Here is a 26881-nt window from a genome sequence, read left to right on the forward strand (position 1 = left end):
AAATATGCAAATTAGTCAAAGTGCATGATATTAGAAAAAATTGCTTGCAAAAATGTGTCAAAGTTAGTCAAAGTGCATGCAAAATTGTCTGTTTTAAATGGCATAGAGTTTAGTTTCTGGCATATGTTACAATCTTATGTATGTTTGTAACATATATTGTAAACCCCTCAAGAGTTTTGTTTTGTTGGAAACTGCATTTGAATTGCCAAAATAAATAGATAAACAAATATTATGAGCAATGTGTGCCAAAATGCTGAGAAATTTTCATGAGGACGAAACAAAACAAAACAACCAGAAACTGATAGAGAACTGAATTTAAAATTGGGGGAGGGGAATGAGAAATGGAGAGAAATTAACATGGTATAGGGATGTGTACATATGGATCTCTTCCAACTCCACATTTCTATGATCCTATGATTGTGTGACTGGCCCAAGGTCCTAGTCCAACATGCTAACAATAGCACAACACCTGCTCTCTTTGCACCTGGCAGAATCCTAAGGGGTCATAGCTCAGTGCTGGAACATCTGCCGTGCATGCGGAAGGTTCCAATTTATATCACTGGCAGCTCCAGCTAGGACTGGGAGACTTCTGCCTGAAACCCTGGGAGTGCCGATACTGCAAATCAGTGTAGACAGTACTGAGCAAGGTAAACCAATGTTCTGAGTCAGCATAAAGGCAGCCTGATATGTTCCTGTATTCCTAATCAAATTTAATTCTCCCCAGCATGTGGCTTTCAAGTCCAGCATGAAAAATTAAAAGAAGAACTAAAATAAATAAATAAAAACCGCACTATTTTGTGGCATCTTAGTTGATTCTATTAGAAGGTACTTTGGGTTTCTTTTCACTCGGGCACTTGGAAGAGGTTAAATTGGCAAAGCCAGTCAGTTCCACTTTGACTGGGGTTGCTCTTCTCTCATTGCCGAAATTCCAACAAGCTTTGGCTTTTAATAGTGACAATTGGCTTAGCATTGTGTGGAAGTTGATATTACCTGGTCTGGAAATTCTCACTGGGCTGACATTTAGGGGGTTGTTTTCATGGCGTTATGGCCATTGCTGTCTATATGCATACGGATTTTCTTATAAGACTCAAAGCAGTTTGCAAACAAGGGACTATTTTAAGACATTTGCACGATGTGAGAGCCATTAGAGCAGTGGTTCCCAATTAGCTAAGTGTTGTGGACCTCCTGTTTTTCAAAAAGCCAAGCCATGGACCCTAATTTTGAAAATGTTAATATCGCTTTGGTGGTTTTTGTTATGTGAATTGCGCCACCATACCCTCCGGTCTGTCCCAGTGCAAAGCTGGGCTGTGCATCTTCCAGGTTGCACTCCCTCATGGTTTATATGACCTGTCCAAGAGCACAGTGCTCCAAAACTTGTATTTTGGAGCACTGTGATCTTGTTCATGTTGGGGGCACCATGCTCTCATGGCCCCCTAAAATGGGATGTCCTGGACAGTTGATGGGTATGTACCATGGATTACGTGGGTTACGTGGACCTCTTGGGTCCACCATTTAGGAAACACTACATTAGAGGGTGGAAATGAAAGATGTAGGTCCTTGAAGTCTCAGATGATTGGAGATTTGGGTACAGAAATGCTGTGTTTGCTTTGGTTTTCTTTTCATATTTGGTGGCATTATCCAAATTTCTACAAAAGGAAAAAATAGTGAAATTTAATACTGGGTTGTCAGCTTTTCAGCCAACCACCATTCTGCTCTCTAAAAGTAGGTTGCCCTTCATACATATGGAAGAAGTCAGTGTTGTGAAGAACTTCATTTGCATAATTTCTACAGATCAAGCTGCTGTTAAAGGCAAAAAAGCAAGCTAAGGATTTCTCCCCTCTCATCGGTTGGCAACTTTCACTGGATATAAACAAGTGAACATGCAAATCAAATTAAATATTTATTGGATTTATGGTCAAAAGCTAAAGAGTGGGAAAATGAGGCACAAATGTTTACAATGTGGTAAAATAAAATAAATAAAAGTGGCATAAAATAAACTAAGATAAACAGCAACATGATAAAAGCTACGGTCATGTCACAAACACCGAAGGGGGAAATGATTAAAGGTCAGAGAGGTCAGTTCCCGGGGAGTTTTGCTTGCTACAGCACAGAATTTGGCCACTCTGAAAGCAATAGATGCATTTTGATCTGAAATGAGTAAAATCTTAGAATTGTAGAGATGGAAGGGACCACGAGGGTCTGATCTAAGAGTCTCATGCTCTACAGACTGTTCTACTCTAGCAGTCTGATTGTCCTGACAGATTTAATAAGAGGGGTTTGATAAAGATTTTGAATAGATCTTGGCAAGAGGACATGCACTGCCAATTTGACCTCTCCAGAGTGCCAGGGGCACCTGCATTCATGGCAAGGGATTTATGTCTTTCCTCCAGAACTGCTGAGGAAAGGATATTTAGGCATGTATATCAATTCCCCCAAAGACTTCGTTATCTTACATGACCACCACATATGATAAAAGGTACCCTCCTTTTTTTTACACTTCCAACAAATATTGCAGCTTGTCCTATACATTTTGTATAACTTAGTAGGAGTCAGATCATTTTAATAGAATTTTCTTTCAGCGTACAACACACTGTGAATTTCAGTTCTGTTCTCCTTAGCCTCTCCCAATCTGCCATTTGTATGTTATGTCCTAAGTCCTTTGTCCAGTTTATCATAGTCGATTTAACCTGTTCATCCTTTGTACACCATTCTAGGAGCAAGATATATATTTTTTGGACAGAGTTTTGATATTATTTTCTAGGAGTTATTTTTGGAATCTTGATATCTCATAACTAAAACCTCTCTTTTTATCTATCTTGAAGATATCATTCACTTGAAAATACTGTAAACAATCTGTTACTAGTTCCTTTATCTCTTCAAAATCTTTTAATTTTAACTGATTTTCCAGTTTGGTTAGCAGCTCTCTATAAGTTGGCCAGTTACTACTTATATTCACTTTTCTCAAAGATATTCCTTCCAAAGGGGAAAGCCACAAGGGTGTTTTTTGCTCAAATAAATTTTTATACTTTCCCCATACCCTAAAGATTGATTTTCTTATTATATGGTTCTGAAATGCTTTATGGACTTTTGTTTTTTCATACCATAGGTATGCATGCCATCCAAATCTATTATCATAACCTTCTAAATCTAGAATGTCTGCACTTTCCAGCATAATCCAGTCCCGGATCCAGCAGATACAGGATGCTTCATAATAAAGTTTCAAATCCTGCAAGGCGAAACCACCTCTCTCTTTTGCATCTGTTAATAATTTATATTTTATCCTTGGTTTCTTCCCCTGCCAGATAAACCTAGATATGTCTTTTTGCCATTGCTCAAAGCATCCAGCACTGCCTATTACCGGGGCTGATTGAAATAAAAATAACATTCTTGGCAGTACATTCATTTTTATCACTGATATTCTAATCCACACAACAACCCTGTGAAGTAGGTTAGGCTGAGAGGCAGTGCCGGCCCCCAAGGTCACATGCAGTGAGTGTCATAGCCAAGTGGGGATTTGAACCCTGGTCTCTCAGGTCCTCTAAGTGATATTTCACACTGTGACAACTGATTTATTTTGGGGGCTCTCCAACCCATGCACAGAAGGTAACACACTTTTCCAATCCACATATAGTGTACTGATCTCAGACAATTCGTTTGGCGCCCTGAATAGGGTGGGAGGGGACAGAAAAATTGTGGAATATGTGTGTTTGATTGGTCTTTGTCCTTAGATTTGCATTCTAAAAGAAGCAGCATGAAAGAGGAGGGAAGGAAAGCAAACTCAGGCTCCAGTTTCTTAAGGTTACAGAGTTCTTATAACGACCAGTTGGGATAAATACCGTATTTTTCACTCTATAGGACACACTGGACCATAGGAGGGAGAGAACAGAGGGGAAAAATTCTCCCCCTCTCTGCTCAGCGCCCCTTTAGCGAAGCGGCAGGAGAAACGGAGCCCCTTCCATTTCTCCTCCCGCTTCACTGAAGGGGCGCTGCGCAGAGAGGGAAAACTGTGCAGCGCCTCTCCAGCGAAGCGAAGCCTGGAGAGCAAGAGGGATCGGTGTGCACCGAACCCTCTCACTCTCCAGGCTTCAGGCGGCTATCTGCAAACCTTTGGAGCACAGCGGGAACTCCTGCTGTGCTCCGAAGGCTTGAGTATAGCTGCCTGAAGCCCCCAGAGCGCAGTGGGAGTTCCCTGCGCTCCGGGGGCTTCAGCAAAAGCAACGCGAAGCCTCCGGAGCATGGGGGGGGCTTCAGGTTGCTATCGCTGAAGCCAAGGAGCCTGCATTCACTCCATAGGACGCACACACATTTCCCCTTCATTTTTGGAGGGGGGAAAGTGCGTCCTATAGAGCGAAAAAATACAGTAGAAACCATTCAGTGAGGTGGGTGGAGGAGTTAGAGGGAACTGGTGTCTCAGTTAGTAGAATGTTCCTGCTTTGGGGGGGGGGAGTTGTACTCTGGACTACAGCAGGGTGGGGGGAAGGTTGAAGTGCCCCTATACACCTGGTACAACCCCATACCTGTGGGGATTTGAACCCCCGTTGATGCTGCTTGTAGTGCAGACACAGTCTCTGATTGCTTGGAAAGAACCCTGGTGACCAGTTCCAGTCAGGCTGGCAGACAGCAGTCCTGAACACTCTTCAGAAACTGGATTTTGCCCCTCAAGACTTTCTAGGTTTGGGCTTGGGCCAAGCAAAAGCAATGGTTAGGCAAAGAATTATAGACACCAAGAGACAACAGGACTGCTTAAGGTGCCCCAACTACAAAATTGTAGAAATTGAGAGATATATAGCTGCACCAGCAGCATATCTCTTTTTTCTTGTATCCAAAAATGCAAGTAGATAAATAGGTACCGCTTATAGCGGGAAAGTTAACGGCATTTCCGTGTGCTGCTCTGGTGCTGGTTCTCTGGAGCAGCTTCGTCACGCTGGCCACATGACCCGGAAGTGTCTGCGGACAGCGCTGGCTCCCGGCCTCTAGAGTGAGATGAGCACACAACCCTAGAGTCTGGCAAGACTGGCCCGTACGGGCAGGGGTACCTTTGCCTTTTACCTTATGTCTATCACACTTTTAAACTTAAAATCCATTGTTCTATATTGTTTTAAATGTTTGTATTGCTATTGGGATTGTAGTCCCATTTGTGTTTCTCAAGCTGGTCTCTGACCGTAATAAATCTTATGTATGTATGTAAACCCTGGCAAGGAGGGGACTTAGGCAGCAGGCTGGCACTATGGGGAGCTGGATCCAACAACATCTGTACGGGCTGGACCTTTGGTCCATGGGGCTTCCCTTGAAGTGAGAGCCTAGAAGAGGTTTTGTAACAACTCTATTTTATTCCTTCTTTATAGAACCAGAAGCTAAGCATTGCTACTTGCACCTAAAGACCACAAGATTGATGCTGACCTCTCAGGTGATAAAATCCACACAACAAAACCAAAGTAAGTGCCTGCCCCAAATCCTCATATTTAGATCTGCATTTGCTGCTGATTTGCTACTGGGCCAGATTCAATGAAGCCCTTAAAATCTTTGGGACCAGTTTACATGCAAGATGGTCTTACCCTATATACTCCCACTTGACTGCCTTGATCTATGTAGCTGACACTGTTAACATTGGCTACAGAATACCATTCTGCGTTTGTAAGGATCTGGTCTTTTAGCATGGCAGGACATACCCTTTGGAACTCCCTTCAGATTGACATCAGGCAGTTGTCTTCACTGTACTCCTTTTCAGTGCTGCTCAAAAGTGCTTTTTGTTTAGACAAGTCTACCCAGATATGTAGACTGCTGGCGTGTTTAAATCAATTTTTGGCCCATTTTAATTATTTTTCCAATCTTTCAGTAACTGTTTTCCCTGAAATTTCTATTTCCTTCATTTTGTAGAATGCAGAGCTGGATATAGTTCTACAAAAATGGTTTGCCCAGTGACAAACTTTTTTTTAAAGACTGCACAACATTTTGCATGCTCCTAGGGAATAAACTGCAGTTTGAAATCAGTGGGGATTTATTCTGCAAGCATGCAGAGCTCTGCACTGTGAGTCAGAAGGGAGGGTGCTTAAAGGCTTAGGTCACCTTGACAGTCACACCTTTCTCTTCCTGGGAAACTCTGCCTGAGATGGGTTTGCATTTGAAGGTGAAGCTACCATATTCACACTTCCTGAAGCATTACTAAACCTGAAACAGAGCATCTCAAATCTGTACTCATGCAAATTTTGTGCCGCAGTTCTCCAACCAGAAAATGTTCACAAAAATGCATGTGCTAAGGTAGAGCTTGCATTAAAATACATATATGTTGCTGCAGAAATGTGGAGAACTGAATTTAAGACTGGGAAAATGGAAAAAAAATAACAAGATAACTGAAATTGGCAGAACTTTCTATCCCTACTCACAGAATAGCCTCCGTGCGAGTGCTGTGACCCTTCCGGGGTTTCTGTCTGGAATGATATCCAACTCGGGGGTGGGGTGGGGTGAGGGTGGGTCACATTTCAGGCCAGAAACATTTCCAGGCTCTCCCTGAACTCTGCTCAGCGAAGATATTCGCAAACATCTCCTCTTTTTCTTTCTGATAAGGATGACACTCTCCAGAGGGAAGACAGCTCTGCTATCGATTTCCTTCTTGGCAATATTATCATTGGCAATTTTTGCTTACCTGGACAGGTAAGTAGGAAAAGGGATCCTGGCATCCTGGAAATCAGTTAGAATGTACTATTCTTACAAGAAGCCAGTGTTTAGGACAGAGGTCAGCAAACTTTTCAGCAGGGGGCTGGTCCACTGTCCCCCAGACCTTGTTGAGGGGCCGGACTATATTTTGAAGGGAAAAAATGAACGAATTCCTATACCCCACAAACAGCCCAGAGATGCATTTTAAATAAAAGCACACATTCTACTCATGTAAAAACACCAGGCAGGCCCCACAAATAACCCAGAAATACATTTTAAATAAAAGGACACATTCTATTCATGTAAAAACACGCTGATTCCCAGACCATCCATGGGCCGGATTGAGAAGGCAATTGGATCAGATCCGGCCCCCGGGCCTTAGTTTGCCTACCCATGGTTTAGGATCAAAGACACCCAACATCTTCTCATTATAGATGGAGAAGAATTAGGCTTGGTCAGCTTTTAACAATTTAACAATTTTATCTGCAGCTCTTTGACTAAAGCAAGATGTATAAAGCATGCCATTTTTACTTTTTCTTTTTTAGAAAAAGTTTTCTGAAATATTATTCCACAGCAACCTGACCTTGCCATGCTTTTGTCTAATAACAATAACAATAACAATAATAACAATAATTTTATTATTTATACCCCGCCCATCTGGCTGGGTTTTCCCAGCCACTCTGGGTGGCTTACAACATATCTAAAAACATAACAAAAAATCATCAATCCTTAAAACTTCCCTAAACAGGGCTGCTTTCATCAGAAAACACCAGAGCTCCAATTCTGGGCTACTTCAGGTCTTTGCTTAAAATTATAGTGCCTTGATAAAGAGGAAAAATAATTGTGCTGCCTTTTCTCTCTCTGATTGTGCCTGAAAACATATGGGTCTTGCATATTACATATATTCATTCTTTCAAGTATCCAGAGCAGAAAGTCTTGATGCATTGGTGGTTTGCATTGCGAATCAAGACATTAAACATAAGTAGAAGTTGTTTAAGACAAGTTTGGGATTCAACTAAAATTACCGTATTTTTCGCTCTATAAGACGCACCAGACCACAAGACGCACCTAGTTTTTGGAGGAGGAAAACAAGAAAAAAAATCCCTCCTGCTGTTCTGGCTTCTGGGATAGCTGCGCAGCCTGCATTCACTTCATAAGACGCACACACATTTCCCCATACTTTTTGGGAGGGGAAAAGTGAGTCTTATAGAGCAAAAAATACGGTAATTGTTATAAATTTGTTCTTCTGGAGGTTGTAGAAGATTCATATTTTTTTTTGGACATCATTAGATACCTTAGCTCTGGAAGCACAAATTTAATGCTACAAGAATTTTGCCATTTTGCTAACTCTGGTAGGCTTCGTGCACCCACCATGCCATTGGAATTATTTATTCCATTCATATTAATTTTAGTTATGAATCTTAACTGTTGGAGGTGCTTCTGGATATTTAGGTCCACACTCTGCTTTCAAGCTGTGTATTCTGTTTTCATAATTTGTCCTTGGTGGCCCAATAAAAAGGTCTGTCCACCTTGTGAGTGCCATGTCTTCGTCATCTTCGAGGCCCCAGCTTACTGTGCTATATAGTAATAATAATAATAATAATAATAATAATAATAATAATAATAATAATAATAATAATACATTTATTTATACCCCGCCCTCCCCGGCCAAAACCGGACTCAGAGCGGCTAACATCAAATGTATAATACACTAACATAAAATCAGGCAATCAATTAAAATACATCCTAAAATCAGATCAGGATCAGAATAAAATCCAATCAGATGGCAACCTGCAAATTTGGGAGGGGGACCTTAAATGCCCACCATGCCTAACTGTCTATACTGATCTTATATGAGTCTGTGAGAAAGGTTGTGGGGCCACTTTCATACAAGTTCTTATAGGGGAAAGCGAAGTCAGACTGAACCCCGACCAAAGGCCTGGCAGAACAGCTCCGTCTTGCAGGCCCTGCGGAAAGATGTCAGATCCCGCAGGACCCTGGTCTCTTGTGGGAGAGCGTTCCACCAAGTCGGGGCCACAGCCGAAAAGGCCCTGGCCCTGGTCGAGGCCATTCTAATCTCCTTGAGGCCCAGGACCTCCAAGATGTTATTATTTGCGGACCGTAAGGTCCTCTGTGGGGCATACCAGGAGAGGCGGTCCCGTAGGTACGAGGGTCCTAGTCCTTTCTGACCTTCTTCAAGCTCTTTCAACAAGTGAAAATTATGAGGGACTTTAACTGTGGATCCAGCTATCTTGTCCAAATCCCTCACCCACCAGCCAGGTTGATCAGCAGTTTTTAAACAAACTGGTTTAACGTGCACCAAGGCATGGCTCATTAATACAGTGGTACCTCGGGTTACATACGCTTCAGGTTACATCCGCTTCAGGTTACAGACTCCGCTAACCCAGAAATATTACCTCAGGTTAAGAACTTTGCTTCAGGATGAGAAGAGAAATCGTGCGCCGGCGGCACGGCGGCAGCGGGAGGCCCCACTAGCTAAAGTGGTGCTTCAGGTTAAAAACAGTTTCAGGTTAAGAATGGACCTCCGGAACGAATTAAGTACTTAACCCGAGGTCCCAGTCCCTTTCAATTTCACATTTCTCTGAATTTTGCAGTGCAGTTTTCAGCTCAAAAATAAAACAAAATACATTTAAATTGAATCAAATCTTAGAAATGTGTAAATTGAGATGAAATACATATTTAAATAAAACTTTTTTTATAAAAACTCTTCAGATTATAATGCAGAAATGAGATGGAATGAATTTTACATGAATTTACATGTAAATTTGATGAGGATTGGACATAGACAGAGCTGTCCAGCCTGACTTTTCACATGAAGTGTCAGTCTGACATGATGTATCTAAAGCACTTTGTCAAACCCATTCCCCCAAGTCCTATAGAAATGGTTGACACTGCCATGCAGAGAGCAGCCCGCAACCACAAGTGCTGTTGTTTTGTTTTGTTTTGAGCATTTGTACTCTGTTCTTCAGCTGAAAAGGCTCCCAGGATGGCTTTCATGCTATCAGTTAAAACAGTGGCTCTCACTCTCTCTGGGAGACAGTTTCAGAATAAATGTTTGCTTGCCACACTGAATTTTTTACAGTGGTACCTCTGGATGTGAACAGGATCCGTTCCGGAGCCCTATTTGCATCCAGAAGTTAACGCAACCCACATCTGTGCATGCGCGGGTTGCATTTTCCCACTTCCACGCATGCGCGTGACATCATTTTGACTATCTGCGCATGTGCGAGCAGCAAAACCCGGAAGTAACGCGCTCCGTTACTTCCGGGTCACCGCAGCGCGCAACCCAAAAATACTTATCCTGAAGCTACTTCAACCCAAGGTATGACTGCATTGGTAAGAAATCCATTGGTAAGAAACAACTCCTAGCAGAACTCCTAGAACACGACTAATTTATAATATGGTATTGGGACATTCAGAAAGTATAAATCAATGCAGCTACATAAGAAAATCCCCAGTAATACGGATTGTCCTTGAATCTTCCTGCCACACTTACCATCCTCTCCTGCCACACAGTGTGGCACATGACACACCCTTTGAGAGTCACTGAATTAAAACAAAGCAGCCTCTTCCCTGAAGGCCTACAGTCTTAAGAAACATGCCCTGCAAGGGGGAAAGGGCAGGGGAGGGGAGAGGAAAAAGTAAAATGGGTACCAGTTGTTAAACAATTTTACCTAGTGGAGGTGGGCTTTGAGCAAAGCTAATGGGATGAACCCTGTGGCCTCCCATCCTTCCTAGTGAGACAATTTGATGGAATGGCTGCCCCAAGGTGACATTTGAAGGAGAGGAGGCCCAGGCCTGGTTACTTTTGTTTCGGTTGTTGGGTGGGTTTGGTATGAATTTTCATTATTTGCCACAGATTCCACGCCATCACATTTCCTCTCTTGAGACTGGAAATCTAAGTTTGTTTAAATGCTATGCCAGGTTGTCAAATTGTTAAAAATCTAGGTGTGAGGCTGCTCAGTCACCCAGCTCGTCAGGCAGAACCCGCGGGTCCCTGCAAAATAAAGGAAGAGTCCAGCCACCAACTGGAGCTGTAGCTGTAGACCAAAGTTTATTGCGCAACAGGTTCAAATAGGAAATTTGAACCCCAAAGATGGGGTGACAAGGACTTTAAAAAAATTCCCATCCTATCCCAGAATACAGTTTGTACAGCATCATTGCTAAATCATTGCTACATAGCTTTGGAATGGAGGAAGCTGGCAAAGGAGTTGATTTTATATTATTTTTAAAGCTAGGTAACTTCCTTGAGCTGTCAAGTTAAAAGGATACATTCAGGCATAATATTTGTAAATTTAACTTTAAAGACGTCCATCCCCCCCCCCCCGTAATTTCCGTAACACAAATATAAAACTATCAAATTGTTGAAATATGGGAATAAAATATCATTATTAAAACGTTAATGAATATTCAACAAATAGCCCGACACACGAAGAACGTATCCAAGATGTGATCCTTAACAGGGGAGAACTTGAGAACAGATTCTGTTCATAGAACAGAAAAAGTGCTTTTTACTGTGTGCAGCCAGTTGATCCATCTAGTTTAGTATTGTCCACACTGACTGGCAACAGCTCTCCAGGGTTTCCAACAGAGAAGAATATTTCCCTGACTTAAGTCAGTTCTACTTGGAGATGGCAGGTGTTGAACCCAGGACCCTGTACATGCAAAGTAGATGCTGTACCACTGAGCCCTTCTCCTAATTAAGAGGTAGCTTGCTGGTCTGGGTGAAGGGAATGAGGACAGTCCATGGGGCTTGATCCTGCACACACTTGTGTGGATTTGCTCAACATAGGATCGTGTTAACCACAACAGGGGATTTATTCTCAAGAGGGCCTTACTGCCCTTCCAGCTTTGTGATATAACAAGAAGTCTGCAAGGAAATACATAACATTTTATTCCTGTTTTTGCAGCGACGGAACATTAATATGGATGTACAAGAACAGGTAAGCATCTGCTCTTTACTTTGCTAGCTCCTTTTGCTGACAACATGCAGAGGGGTCTCTGTCTTGCTCATGGTCTGTCTTGCTGATGGTTGCCAGGGTTCTTGGGCAAAAGGGAGGTCTTTTAACGATTCTTTTAAAGCAATTTCCCTACCCTACTCATTAGCCAAACAGGATCTTGGAGCAGCGTTCCAAAAATCTTTATGAAGAATGTCCTTGTCCTAAAAGACATGGCACATGAGGAAGGGGAGTTGAGAAGGGCAAAGGGGAAAAGCAAGCTCATAGACCTGGTGTTATGTACTGAGTTGAATAGGATCCAAAATGCAGCAGTCTGATTGGTCCTAGAACAATAGGATCCAGAATGCAGCAGTCTGATTGGTCCACAGGAGCCACCCAATCCAACTCCAGGTGGAAGTGAATCCGCAACCTGATTGGCCTACAGGAGAATCCCAGAATTAGCCATTCACGTGGGGCCCATTGTGTAAATAATGTATATAAAGCAGACATTGCGGGGGAACTTCCATTCCTCCTCACTACTATGAGCTGAATAAAGAGCATGAAATCCACACTCGACTCTGAGTATATTTCACCTGTTCAAAAGGATAATATTTTGTTGTACAGTTTTGTCAACACATATCTTGGCTGTCTTGAAGAGCAACCCCTACCCAGGAGATCTGGTCCTTCCTTCCTTCCTCACCCCACCATCCCCAAGTTCAGATCATGGAGCAAATCCAGGTGCCAATGTCTGGGCCAGGAGTTCAAGGCCAGGAGTCCTGCCACACAGCTCTTCCCTCGGGCTGGAGGTGTGGACAGCTTCTACTTCTGCCCTACTGCAACATCAAACTGTTTCTGGTGATGCTGTGTCCCGAATGCACAAAACCACCTGCTGCTTCTCAGCTGTGTACAAAATCCAATAGCCTGGGTGGTCCCCATTCTGTGTCATGTCCCAGGAAGGAGGCATGGCAACAAATTAGCCACAACACAGATTTTGGTCAGCCTCTTTTTCCAGAAGTCCATTTTAAATAAAAAGCCACCATGGCAGGTTCAGTTTAAGGGGGAGGGGGCTGCTTTACCTTTTCTTCTCTTGCCCTTTACCCACTAACACACACCCAGTATGCTTCTCCATTCACAGGCAAACACCCCCAATATTATTCCCCCCTCCAGAAAAGCTGTTGGTGGATAGCAGGAGGGGATAGAAGGAGCAATTCCCCCATAAACACAGCCTTATGTTTTTATTCCTATTTAGTTTGGGGAAGGGATGTGGTTGGTGCTGTGGGTTAAACCACACAGCCTAGGTCTTGCTGATCAGAAGATTGGCAGTTCGGATCCCCATGACGGGGTGAGCTCCCGTTGCTCGGTCCCTGCTCCTGCCAACCTAGCAGTTTGAAAGCACATCAAAGTGCAAATAGATAAACAGGTACTGCTCTGGCGGGAAGGTAAACGGCGTTTCCGTGCGCTGCTCTGGTTCGCCAGAAGCTGCTTAGTCATGCTGGCCACATGACCTGGAAGCTGTACGGCGGCTCCCTCGGCCTATAGAGCGAGATGAGCGCCGCAACCCCAGAGTCGTCCACGACTGGACCTAATGGTCAGGGGTCCCTTTACCTTTACTTAGTTTGGGGAAAGTGGCCCAGGTGTCAGATTTTGCCCACAGCTGTCTGTGCAGAATGAGATGTCTGGAGGTGCAGGCCGCTTGCTTGCTTGCTTGCTTGCTTGCTTGCTTGCTTGCTTGGGACATTGCCGAGCCGTGTCAGCTGAGCTATGGCACTCTGCCAAGGATAGAAATATGCTCCGCCAGGAAGCACAATTTGTGTGTCTCCATCCCTCTGCTGACAACTCTATGGGCCCATCTGCACCAACTACCTTGTATCAAGTCAGGCAGTTCGCTCCATCTACCCTGGCATTGCCTAGAACCAGTATTTGCAATCCTGGGGCCTCCAGATGTTTTGGGTGACAGCTCCAAACATCTTGAGGGCAAAGCCTGGTCTCCTCTGACTGGCAGTTGCCCCCTGGGTGCTACCCAGGTACTGGAGATCTCCTAAGTTTCACCTGGAGCCTTCTGCATGCAGAAAACAGGCTGTTGCCACTAGGTCTAGCCTCCTCAACACATCCTTCCGGGTTCATCTTCCAAGTATCTTTTTGTTTTCTCCTTACATATACAGGAGCCTAAAGATTTCCCAGTTGAAAAACCAGACAGAGCAGTGGCTGGCCATAAGCAACTGGTTTAACTCAAGGTAAGAGGACCATATATTTATATGAGCCAAAACTGAAATCAGCAAGCCCTTTCCATAGTGGCCAAAGCTGGCCAGCCATACAGGAAATCAAACTGCAACTGGGGCTTTTAACGTATTAGCATGTTGAGCTAATGTGCCAGTCCAGAGACTGCATTCAGTTGTCGGCTTTTGGGCCGGCCCTCTGCATAAGCTCAGAGGTACTTCCCTTGCTTTATATATTCCAGCACTCAGCCTTGATACTGAAGACTGGTTCAGGGACAGGAGATTCTGGGACCCTTTAGACCTTTTCCAACTACATTTCCCCAAGGTGGTTTGCCTGCCACCCTCGTTATACACCTTTAGGTGCTAGGCGAAAACATTCCTTTCCAGCCAGGCCTTTGGCTGATAAAGACCCCTTTAGTTTAAATGTGTTTGTGGGAGGCAGTACAGGGGAGGTGGAGTTGTTGATTTGTGTGTTGTTTGTTTTTATCATATATTTTGTGCTCATATTGTATTTTTATATTGTGAACTGTCCCGAGTTCTGCAAATGACGGGTGGTATACAAATTTAATAAGTAAGTAAGTAAGTATGTCTATGGCAGGTTTCCTCAACCTCAGCCCTCCAGATGTTTTTGGCCTACAACTCCCATGATCCCTAGCTAGCAGGACCAATGGTCAAGGATGATGGGAATTGTAGTCTCAAAACATCTGGAGGGCCAAGGTTGAGGAAGCCTGGTCTATGGTTCTATAAAGGCTATTTTGAGGCCCTTATGATTTAATGCAAATGCTTTGGTGCCCACAGCCCATATAATTAGTTGTTACCTTTGGTCCCTGCCTTTTGTTTTCAAGAGGCTAGTTACTTGCTTCGGAGAAATCTGAGGGCTCCCTTGGACAAAAAACAAGGACACCAGCCAGGAATACCAGAGCAAAACAGCAGCCAGTAGGCTTGGTCTTTATTGAAGACTGTCGCGACAGGACTCCCACCTGCCACAAGGTGGAACAAGATGGAAGCCCCGAACATAAGAGAACCCAAACTTTTATTAGCTGCTCATCCCCATGTTACACCCCCCCCAAACTACATCACTAATACATCATGGTTACATCATGAAAGGGGAGGTCTGGTGGCAGAAATCTGAGCATCCAGGACCCTGCCCCATGGTTCCCCTTGCCCTCCACCAAACACCCATCAAGTGTAACAATAAAAGATATTTACATTTCCCTGTTTCCCAGCCAAGTGAATCACACCCTTTTGTCTTCATCTGAGTTTGTTATTTCTGGAATGGCTACCTGTCTGGCACTCAGGTATCAGGATGCCAGGGATTATCACTCAGGCAGAGGGGCTGCTGAGTAGCTGAGCTCACTTGTCTATATTAATTTCTGAAGTTTTCCCAGTGAGCCAGTACATAGATACATTTATCAGTGAGTTGTTACATTTGGTATTGTGCAGCAAAAGCCCTTTGAACAGAGAGGAAGAAACTGTGATGAAGTGTTTTGTGGGGACAAATCACAAAAGTCACAGAAGTGATTGTGCTGATCTTAGTAGCGGGCTGCATGTGCATGATATCTGCTGGAGGGGCAACCCCCCCTCCCAACCTATATATAAATTCCTGCAACACTGTGTACAGTACTCTTGGTCAGTCCTGCTGTTCCTAAGGGAGACCTTTAGTCGTGTCCTTTTGATCTAATTCATTTACCACAGATAGATAGATTAGATAACAAAACAGCTGCTGTTCTGGCTGCAAAAAGGGAGGCTATGGCTCGATTGAGAAGCCGGTAGCTACTAATCAAAGGTACAGTTACATGGAGTAGTGGCAGTGGCGTAGCGTGGGTTGTCAGCACCCGGGGCAAGGCAAGTAATTTGCACCCCCTAACCCATGGATTTGCGCCCCCTACCCCTAACCCCCAGATGTTGCGCCCGGTGCGGCCGGGCCCCCCTGCACCCCCCACGCTACGCCACTGAGTAGTGGAATCTTTGTTGAATGGGACTGTGGAGGATCTTGGCATGGGGAAAGATAATTTGCCAAATAATACAGCTCTTTCCTAAGTGCCATGTAGGGCTGGCCATTTAATTCTGCTTCCGGTAAGCTGTAGAACAGCCATGGCTTCAGAAAATCTCAGGCTTCCAGGGCTTCTCAGTTTCTTTTTATCTACTTACAGATACGAATTTGCGAATAAAGAACCAAAGGGGTTGTCATTGGACAGCTGGTTTGATTCACGGTAAGGAGAGAAAACCTTTTTTTTTTTGTGGGGGCAGGGAGACTAAGGGAAGTGGTGGAATGAGAAGAGAAAGGTCTTGGTGTAATCAAAGCCTTTTACCCACAACGGCATTGGCTTGCAACACAGGACTTACGCTATTACTGTGAAATCTGGAGAATGAGCTATTCACATTCCTCACCACACCCCTGAAATTCATCCTCTGTCTTTTGTCAAGGCATAATTCCTGTAGCGCTTTGTCCACTCACCCCTGCATCTGCAGAATAGGGATAATAACATAGTTCACCCTTGCAGAGTTATTGTAAGGGTTGCTGGAATCATGCAATTAAATAAATTTGGAAGAGTATTGTTAATGATTGCATGCAGCTTCTGAGGGGCAGAAGGGAGCCTGCACAATATTTGGATTCAGGCAGGCAGAAGCTGGAACGAGGGCAGACTGCCTCTGTGTTCTGGAGGATCCATTCCCAGGACCAGCATTATCCAAAATAGTTGTTGATTCACTGTGGATTTATGTTGCCACCTGTGGCCAATACCATTGCATCCACCTGAGACATAGAATTCCAGAGGCTGATGTAGAGAATTCTGAACTCATTGTCTATCCTGGTTACTAGTCCCTAAGTGTGAGGATGTTGGGGGTAGTTAGAGCCCTTTTATTTGGCGCTGTGGGTTAAACCACAGAGCCTAGGACTTGCCGATCAGAAGGTTGGCGGTTCGAATCCCTGTGACGGGGTGAGCTCCCATTGCTCGGTCCCTGCTCCTGCCAACCTAGCAGTTCAAAAGCACCTCAAAGTGCAAGTAGATCAATAGGTACCGCTCCGGCGGGAAGGTAAACGGCGTTTCCGTGCGCTGCTCTGGTTCTCCAGAAGTGGCTTAGCCCTGCTGGCCACGTGACCCGGAAGCTGTACGCCGGCTCCCTCGGCCTATAGAGCGAGATGAGCGCCACAACCCCAGAGTCGGGCACGACTGGACCTAATGGTCAGGGGTCCCTTTACCTTTACTTTCTACTAGTTGAGGGTTAGGAGTCTTTGGGCTCAAAAGCAGAATGCTTTTATTAAACAATTACCACCACAGCAATCTACTTCTATTATGTGCCCTAAACCTCAAGATGTGTTGAGCAGAACTATGTGATTCCTGCATTGCAGAGGGTTGGAGTAGATGACCCCTGGGGTTCCCTTCCAACTCTACAATTCTATGATATAGGGCTTACTATAGCTTTTGGCTGTCTCTAAGAAAGTTTGAGGCAATCCAGCAACTATTCCTGGACCTCCTCACCTCCCCATGTATGAAGTCTTCTCTACCTCCAGTTTCTTCTGGCTTGCAGATAACTATTGGGAGGGATCTTTCCTGTTCAGCTTAATTTTGCACTTGGCAAACCAGTATGTGAAGTAAGGGCTCATACACAGTTTCTCTTGACCCGTATTTTGATGGGCTTGTGTACCAAATATTTGCCCCCAGGCAAAGCTGAGAGCTTTTCTTGTTCTGCAGCTCAGCCTGGCAAAAATCCCATCTTACCTGCTGAATGGGATTTTATCTTATGTTATCTTTTCTGCCTCATTGATTTCAGACATTCACCTTCACTGTATGCTTTTCAGACCTGCTAAAAACAATTTTGTTTAGGCAAGCCTACTCACATGTTAAGGAAGTTGATGTGAGTTTTAGTCTGTTTTCAGTCTATCCTTATTTTAACTTTTCAAAAGTTGTTAGTTAATTCTGTTCATCTTTCTTATTGGTAATGTTAATGCTTCATGCTTTTCGTAAACCTTTGAGGGGTTTTGTTTTGTTTTCACTCAGATGGTGTATACATTTTACAAAATAAATAATAAATCAATGAAGTTATCAGATGTGCAGAAAATCAGAAGAGAGATTTTGCTTAAGCAAGCTTCATTTCTCTAGTGTGCAAGATCTGGTTTTCACAAGGCACAGCCACAGAACAATGGAGAAAGCTCTTGTGTGTACTCGAAACAAAACAAAAAAAATCCTTCCAGTAGCACCTTAGAGACCAACTAAATATGTTATTGGTATGAGCTTTCATGTGCATGAACACTTCTGAAAGGTCATACCAATCACAAACTTAGTTGGTCTCTAAGGTGCTAATGGAAGTTTTTTTTTATTTTGTTTCTACCACGGCAGACCAGCACGGCTACCTACCTGTAACTTGTGTGTACTGTTCAGCAGTATACAGTTATCCCTTGAAATTCACACTTCTCTGAATTTTTTGATGCAGTTCTCCAGCCAAATAATGTGTGCAAAATTGCTTGTGTTGGTGGACAGTAATATAAACAAGGCATAATATTAGGAGGTGCTTTCTCTCCAAAAAGTGCATATTAGGAAAAATGTTGCTGTAAGCTGCTGACAAATTTCCATGAGTGAAACTAATATAACCTAAAGCTAATGTAGAATTGTAGAGAAATGAAGTTGGCAACTATCAGAAAGTGGGCAAAATTGAAATAGACAAACACATCTCCCCCAGTTACTGTTTAAGGAAGTTCAAAAAGGGCACTGAGACACACACAGAAGTCACCACCATGCGCACCTAACTAAGACTCACTCCACAATCTCTTACAACTCAAAAAAGAAGAAGAAGGGAACCCCGCCCAAGAACAGTCATTTGCTTGAGCCTGTGACTTCAATTGCCCTTGCTCAAGTTCTTGCATTAGAAACTTGTCTCAGGAAATGGTTCAGGCGGTGGGGAAATAGCGTTGTTTAGCCAAGAGGAAGTTCAGGTTATTACACACAAAAATTGCTTTTGATTTGGCTTTTCCTTTATAATATTAAAACCATAGAATGGTAGAATGGTAGAGTTGAAAGGGAACCTGAGGGTCATCTAGTCCAACGCCCTGCAATGCTGGAATCTCAACTAAAGAATCCCTGACAGATGGCCATCCAACCTTTGCTTGAAAACCTCCAAGGAAGGAGAGTCCATCACTTCTTATAGGAGTCTGCTCCATGGTCAAATACAAAGTTCTTCCTGATGTTTAGTCAGAACCTCCATTCTTGTAACTTGAAGCCATTGGTTTGGGTCCTACCTTCCAGAGCAGGAGAAAACCATCTTTGTTCCATCTTCCATGTGACAGCCCTTTAGATATTTGTAGCCAGCTATTGTATCTCCTTTCAATCTCCTCTTTACCTGGCTAAACATCCCCAATTCCCTCAACTATTCCTCATAAGGCTTGGTTTTGAGACCCTTGATCATCTTTGTCATCCTCCTCTGCACACATTCCAGCTTGTTATAAAATTATAGATTTGTAGAGTTGTAGAGTTGAAAGTAGGGACGCAGGTGGCGCTGTGGATTAAAGCCTCAGCGCCTAGGACTTGCCGATTGAAAGGTCGGCGGTTCGAATCCCTGCGGCAGGGTGCGCTCCCGCTGCTCGGTCCCAGCGCCTGCCAACCTAGCAGTTCGAAAGCACCTCCGGGTGCAAGTAGATAAATAGGGACCGCTTACCAGCGGGAAGGTAAACGGCGTTTCCGTGTGCGGCTCTGGCTCGCCAGAGCAGCGATGTCACGCTGGCCACGTGACCCGGAAGTGTCTCTGGACAGCGCTGGCCCCGGGCCTCTTAAGTGAGATGGGCGCACAACCCCAGAGTCTGTCAAGACTGGCCCGTACGGGCAGGGGTACCTTTACCTTTACCTTTAGAGTTGAAAGTGACCCCGAGCGTCATCTAGTCAAATCAAATCAAATACCTTTATTGGCATCACAGTATAAAACATTTCAGGTCACTGGGATAATTAAAAGGGGCAAGGGTGAAGCTGCGAGGATCATAACATCACATTGTGATCGTGTGCACTTAGGTTTTCTGCTTCGCCCTCTCAGTTTCCCTAAAGGATGGTTTGTTGGGAACCCTTTCGGGTAAAATTGAGGCTAAAAAGGAAGCTACTAAAACAGTAATCTTTGTCCCAATCTGCCAGGAGAGACCTCAATTGACTTCTTTTCAGAGTTATAGGTCAGAAGCCCAACATTTTGCTCAGCATCAGTTGATGAGGTCTACTGTGTAAAGAGCAATCTAAGAGATTGAATCAGGTCCTCCTTGGTTGCAGGCACACAGATGGGCTTGATGTGGAATATGTGAGAATCTACCTGTGGTTACTGCAGAGGTGAAGGCATTTAGTCTCGCAAGCATAAAGACTCTTTGATGGGAAGGGAGTAATAGGTCCTTTAGATATTTGGCACAGGTTCCATAGTGTGTTGTGATCCCTAAGGCCTGCAGAGAACAGGATCTCAGAGTATGAGGTAACAAACGTTGTCTTTCGTGGTCGTAGAGCCGCTGTTTGATTGTGTGGAATATGTAATTTTCATCACATGCTTCAAGGCTCTCAAGGGCAATGCCCAAACTACAGATTTTATCTTGAATTGCTCTATACCATCCAGATGCAATACGGTTTTCAAGTGTAGAGATTAAAAAGGAATTAGATGTTGTTCTAAAGTGGGCTTTCACCCAGGCCTTGAGTGTAGTAAGCCATGCATTGGTTTCCCTCAGATGTGGACCAGTTTCAACACATAAGGTTAAGTAGCTTATGCATTTAGGGGCACCAAGGATCTTACGAAGAAAAGTCACTTGAATTTGTTCAACTTCTCTGTTAAATGCTTATATCCAAATTAGAATACCATACAATAACCTTGGCATTAAAATTTTTTATAGCAGCAGAGACCATATGGTCACCTCTAAGGAAGAAAAAGTGAAGAATTGCAGATGTGGTGCATTTTGCTTGGATGATCATTTGGCATCTGTGTGTTGTCCAGTTTAAATTTGGCTGATAGAATATCCCTAGGTATTTACAGGATTTTACCTGGTCAATGGGGTGATTATCTAGCCTCCATTTGACAGTTTGACGATTTTAGATTTTTCGTAATTAATTCCCAGGGAGTTGATCTGGCAGAAGCAAGAAAACAAATTTAGAAGTCGTCTAAGACCCACCTGGGTCTGAGAAAGTATTGTAGTATCATCTGCATATAGAAGCAGTTTTATTTTATGTTGGCCTAATGTCCGTGGATGTCCATTTACATCCTCAAAGTGATGAGCCAGGTCATTTTAAAAAAAGATTGAATAAGTGGGGCGACAAGACGCATCCTTGCTTTACTCCTTTAGTAATATTTATACTTTTTGTCAACTCGCCTTGGGGGTTACAGTTGATGTGACTGAGTGTAGCAGTGTGTAATTTTAGAAACAGCAGGCGTTGGTCAATTCCCATTTTATATAATTTACACCAAAGTAGATCACAGGGGACTGTGTCAAAAGCTCCTTTTAACTCTAGGAAGGCCACGTCACGTTCTTTCCTCCCGTTTTCCATGCATTTTTCCGCGAGATGTGAAAGGATTATGCAATGATCAGTGGTGCATTTGCCATGGCAGAAGCCTATTTGTTCAGGCCCAAGGATCTTATTAGATGTCATCCAATCCTTAAATTTCTTTTCCAAATGTCAGGCATACATCTTACCAAGGATTGTTAGAAGACTTAAAAGGTAAAGGACCCCTGACCATTAGGTCCAGTCGCAGACGACTCTGGGGTTGCGTGCTCATCTCGCTCTATAGGCCGAGGGAGCCAGCGTTTGTCCACAGACAACTTCTGGGTCATGTGGCCAGCATGACTAAGCCACTTCTGGCAAACCAGAGCAGCGCACGGAAACGCCGTTTACCTTCCCGCCGGAGCGGTACCTATTTATCTACTTGCACTTTGACGTGCTTTCGAACTGCTAGGTTGGCAGTTATCAGACGGTAATTCTCAGGCAGCTTAGGGTTACCTTTTTTGAATATAGGAGTGATGGTGAAGTTTAGCCAAACATCTGGTAGTACCCCAAATTTGTCAATTAAGGTGAATAAATTGGCTAATAGAAGGGCCCACCTATCTGGATTGTGCCTTAAAAGTTCACAGGGATCCCGTCTGGTCCTGGGGATTTATTTGGTGGGTCATCTAGTCTAAACCCTTACCATGCAGGAATCTCAGCTAAAACATCCACAACAGATAGCTGCTTAAAAACTTCCGATGAAAGAGACTCTGCAACCTCCCAAGGGAGACTGTTCCAATGTCGTTCTTAAATTTTGGTGTCCAAAACTGGATACAGGACTCCAGGTGTGGTCAGACCAAGGCAGAATGGAGTGTTACTATTACCGTACTTCCCCTGATTGGAACACTAGACCTCTGCTGATTTAGTCTTGAATTGCATTAGCTTGCTCTTGTCTCTTCTTTTGATGCTGCTTCTGCTGCATCACACTGGCTTAGTCAGTCCGTTAAGAGCAGCAGAAGAGCCTTACTGCACTAGATCAAAGGTTTGACTGTGGAGAACATAAGGAAGGGAGGACCCCTGCCCTGCCCCATGAAGCCCAATGCAGACTGAGCATATATCAATGGGCATCGAACCCTGGCTGGGTATTGGTGAGGAGTGTCCTGGAAGGGGTCATTATTGGCTAGCATTCTAAACAGGAACACCTGCATTCTGCAACATATCATTGCAGCTACCCTTGTCCTCCCCCACCCCACCTCAAAAAGCCAACAGCTGGTGGCTGTGAAGTCCTCTTCCTGCAGACCAGGAGCTTCACTTGACGCATCTTTGTAAACTCTGAGTTCTACCTTTAATGTGCAGTTTTAAAATACTGCCTCAGTTCATTAATAAGGTGGGTTGCAAGTGAAGAGAGCTAGACACCTATCCATGCCAATAGCTTAGTTGTGATATGCTAATGGTCCAGTAAAATATGGCAAATAAAATACAACTAAAGCCAGTGGAGCCATTTTTAGTCAATGGCCAAAGAACCTCTGGAATATGTGGGAGGAGTGTTCCTGTCTAAGCACCAGCAAAGAGATGCCAGCACAGATCACACCCTGCCTTCAGCCATGGCAAGAAGGGCACAGAACTGGGCCTCTGACCATTTGCATCTGCCCTGGGAGAAATTAAATTTCACAGTAAGGATGCCAGTAGAAAGCATTCAGCAGAGAAAGAATGAAATGCCAAAGCACTGAGTTATTGCTACGTTTTTCTCAAGCTTTGGACTCCTCCTAGCTCTTCGGGCGGGATCAAAATAAGTGGGATAGTAAGTGTATTAGTTAATAAATAGACACCATGTACAAAAAGCCACTGGCACCATTTTATCCTAGGCACAGGTGTTCCAGAAATGTGCTCTCTTGTTCATAGAACCAGCATGAACTCAGGAAAGCTGGCTCTGATTCCAGCTTTAAAGCATTTTTGTTTAGAGCTGGCCAGGGTCTCTGTCTGTCTGTCTGTCTGTCTGTCTGTCTGTCTGTCTGTCTGACTGTCTGTCTCTCTCTCTCTCTCTCTCTCTCTCTCTCTCTCTCTCTGTGTGTGTGTGTGTGTGTGTGTGCTTGTATGCTTCCACTGGAAAACAAGCAAGGCTGGAAATAGCCTGCTAAAATTAAATTTAGGCAAGTGTAGCTGGGAAACAGCTTTGTTTTATAAAATAATAATAATAATCCAAAATATTTGCACAACATCTGGTTCCATTTAGCATGCTTCCAAGCAAACAGAAAATGCTCCACAGGCACTTCAGTTCCTACTTAGCCAACTGAGATTCTACTAGCCATGATGGACTCATCCTGTACCTCCAGTGTTGGAGTCAGGGTGCCTTCGAATGCTAATTGCTGGTAATCCAAAGCAAGGAAAACATGATTGCCCTCAAGGTCTGTTTGCAGGCTTCCCATTGGCGGACCTGGTTGGCCACTGGGAGGGCAGGATGTAGGTCTAGGTGTCTGGATGGCTAAGCTGACTAACTTCAGCAAACCCAGACACTTTCCATCATGTGGTGGCTTATTAATTTACAGTGTTTTGTATTGTTCTTGTTCCAGCTGAGCTCCAAGCCTGTGAACAGGGATGGAGCAGGAGAAAGAAATCTGTTCAGCATATGTTTCAAATGTATATGCATTTTAAGGCATGCTGCAAATGTCAGCTTCATGAACCAAGAAACAAATAAAAATGCAGCTATCCTTTGAAATTTGTTGTTCTGCTCCCCCCCCCAGTGGAGTACTCCTGCCAAAAGGTGTACAAAAGGCATCTATTAAGAAGGACATGCACAGATGTGTATATTAGTGAGAATCATGTACAAAAACATCTTACAGAGAATTGTTTGCAAAAAAAATTGCATAGAGATATCTACAAAGTTTCATGTACTTTTTACTTATATTTTTTAATGCAAATTGATGTGGAAATGAGGTGAGCTGAATTTAAGACTGAGGGCATGAGTAAAAATGGAAAAATGAGAAACTGAGTCTAAGAGATGCATCCATTCCTACCAGTCTGTCACACAGCAAAGAGAACCTTGAGGTCTAGCGCATTTATTACAGCAAAAGCTTTGCACACACTATTATTATTTGTTACTTTTGTTAATCACATTATACCCAAAGCGGGGGAGGGAAGGGTCTCAAAGCGACTTGCGTTGAGATAGAATGCAAATGGATAAAATAAATTAAAAACCAGAAAATTGAAAACAATGCACAATCCATAAGGGAGCTATGGTGTGGCCAGCAAAAATGCTTTTTTCTTCAGGGTCTTTGGGGATTCTGGAGCCATAGAGCCTCCTGGCTAGATGGACCTGCCTGTCAGCTGGTAACCAGGTCAGGGCCCTAGAATCAAAATACCTTCCAATTCAGAGGCTTGCCCTGCCTAGTGATGCCCTCTCTTGAACCCATGACCTTCTGCATGCAAAGCAGGTGCTGTGTCACTGAATTACGGCCTTTCCCTGGAGTACTCTTCCTGGGCTGGTTTTTCCTGATGCTGCTGCTGCTGCTGCCCTCCTTGTTGCCAGGCAAACATGCTATTGTACTCCTGCTTCAACCTTTTAAAAAGCACTGTAAAACAAATGAAAGCATCTTGGCTTGCTCTGCTTTGACTCTTAGCTGCATTTTTTTATTTGTTATTCCTTGCAAATTCAGGCTTAAATGGCTTGCCTTGCATACTGTGCATTAGCTGTTTTGATTGCATTTGTGCTCAAGATACCAGGATGCAACCTCGACTCTGTTAATGATGATAAAGTCAGGGCCCTCAGGTGGCAGTGGTGTGGTTCCTTATATGGAAATATTGGGACCTTTTAGGTTAGAAGGAAGGATGCTCTCTGTCAGCCCTGGTAGTTGTATTAATTCTAGAACCATTAGCAATCAAGTTATGCAATGCCCTCTCTGGTACAGGAGTGGTTGCAAACGGAAATGAACAAAATCCAGGCCTCTTTGCAGAGGATATAATTTTATGCACCTCTGACCCTATCACAGCAGGCAAAATACTATGTACAGAATTGGAACAGTTCTCTGGGGTCTCAGGACTGCAAGATACTTTCTGCTGCTGCCCACCTTGGTGCCAGGCAAACGTGCTGTTGTACTCCTGCTGCAACCTTTTAAAAGGCACTGTAAAATGAAAGTATCTTGGCTTGCTCTGCCATTGACTCTTGGCTGCATTTTAAATTTGTTATTCTTTGCAAATTCAGGCTTAAATGGCTTGCCTTGCTTACTGTGCATTAGCTGTTTTGATTGCATTTGTGCTCAAGATACCAGGATGCAACCTCGACTCAGTCAATCATGATGAAGTCAGGGCCCTCAGGTGGCAGTGGTGTGGGGGTGAAATCCCCCACCCAATATATATACTTCCAACCAGATTTCCACCATTTTGGGCATCCATGCTTTTTTCTCCTTTCTTTGCAGTGCACGAACGGACATGCCCACCCTGACACCTTGGTCGGCGCCCATCATCTGGGATGGAACAGTCGGGAAACCGGTCTTGGACAACTACTATAAGCAGCAGAAAGTCACCATTGGCCTGACGGTTTTCGCTATTGGGAGGTAAGTTCACTTGTAGCCCAATCTGATGCACGTTACTCTTGAGTAAGTCTCCTTATGTTCAGTGGCACTAGCTCACAAATAAAATATGGATCAGGATTGGGGCCTGCTTCTTGCTTGCCAGACTTTTCCTGGCTGGATGTGCAAAACAGCATCCATTGTCCAGCCACGTATTTTATTTATTACCCGTCCTTTGTCTTAAGGACCCTGGGCAGGTTTCAACAATTACAACACAAAAGGAGTGCAAAATAACTTAAGATTGCAACTGTAAGGCGGATCCTAAAAACTGCACCTCCTTACCCTTGAAATGTGCATCTTCAGCATTCATCAGAAGCTGGGCAATGAAGGTGGCAGGCACTCCTCTCTGGGGAGAGGTTTCCACAGGGTAGGGGCTGCCCCAGAGAAGACCCATTCCCAGCCTGCAACACACACACACACACCGAGCTTCTGAGGGTGGTGGAGCAACCAGTAGGGCCCTGTCTGCCAATCATAGCACGAGAGAGTCTGTCAGAAAGGAGGCAGTCTTTCAGGTATTTGTCACATTCTGAGTCACAATGACCCTTGGTCACCTCCGTTGCCCTTCCTCTGGGCAAACCCGCCATAAGAACACCAGAAGAGTCTACTGGATCAGGCCAATGGTTTTAAAAGAAGATCAGACAAATTCATGGAGGAGAAGGCTATCAAAAGCTACTAGCCACAATGACTATTCTCTGCCTCTAAGGTCAGAGGTGGTAAATGCTTCTTAATTCCTTGATGGGAGTTGGAGAGAGAATGCTCTTGTGTTTGGATCAAGCATGTGGGTTTCTCATTGAGTCATCTGGTTGCCCACTGTGAGAACAGAATGCTGGCCTAGATCCAGCAATCTGGTGTTCTTATGGTGGGTTTGCCCAATGGAAGGGCAACGGAGGTGACCAAGGGTTCTTCTTCTCCTCTTAATTGTGTGCTGATTTACATCTGAAAAACAATGTTGGTCTCAGTCCAAAGTTGAGCACTGGAACCCTCACCCTGCTTTAAAGTCAGCTTCTGGGACCCTGAGTTAGGAGATCTGCCCAGAACCCACCTGTCTCCATTTGTCC

At 44.0% G+C, this 26881-nt stretch overlaps 1 protein-coding gene, 1 long non-coding RNA gene and 1 pseudogene across 9 annotated transcripts in view; 1 reads left to right on the forward strand and 2 right to left on the reverse strand.

Moving 5' to 3' along the window:
* Positions 1-26881, forward strand: part of GLT6D1 (glycosyltransferase 6 domain containing 1) — a 47767-nt gene that overhangs the window by 18602 nt on the left and 2284 nt on the right. For 5 of the 7 annotated variants that reach the window (XM_083721863.1, XM_083721862.1, XM_083721861.1 and 2 more), the window contains exons 2-7: positions 5346-5435; positions 6565-6651; positions 11586-11618; positions 13775-13846; positions 15982-16041; positions 25671-25808. In XM_083721863.1, coding sequence (XP_083577989.1) covers positions 6566-6651; positions 11586-11618; positions 13775-13846; positions 15982-16041; positions 25671-25808 — 389 coding nt within the window. In that variant the 5' untranslated portion in view covers positions 5346-5435; position 6565. Of the gene's footprint in view, positions 1-5235; positions 5436-6564; positions 6652-11585; positions 11619-13774; positions 13847-15981; positions 16042-25670; positions 25809-26881 lie in introns of all 7 variants that reach the window. The other 2 variants (XM_083721864.1, XM_083721866.1) reach the window with 2 other exon arrangements.
* Positions 7885-9153, reverse strand: LOC310836194 (ubiquitin-conjugating enzyme E2 variant 2 pseudogene; annotated as a pseudogene). Its single transcript, XR_014568608.1, has 2 exons — positions 8823-9153; positions 7885-8231 (listed from the first exon to the last, which is right to left on the reverse strand). The product of XR_014568608.1 is annotated as a ubiquitin-conjugating enzyme E2 variant 2 pseudogene (transcript).
* LOC310836568 lies at positions 22763-26881 on the reverse strand. The gene is made up of 3 exons (XR_014560155.1): positions 26106-26881; positions 25340-25376; positions 22763-24814 (listed from the first exon to the last, which is right to left on the reverse strand). It is a non-coding gene; the product is annotated as an uncharacterized lncRNA (long non-coding RNA).

Source organism: Podarcis gaigeae, assembly GCF_964106915.1.
Source record: "Podarcis gaigeae genome assembly, chromosome: Z".
Lineage (NCBI taxonomy): Eukaryota > Metazoa > Chordata > Lepidosauria > Squamata > Lacertidae > Podarcis > Podarcis gaigeae.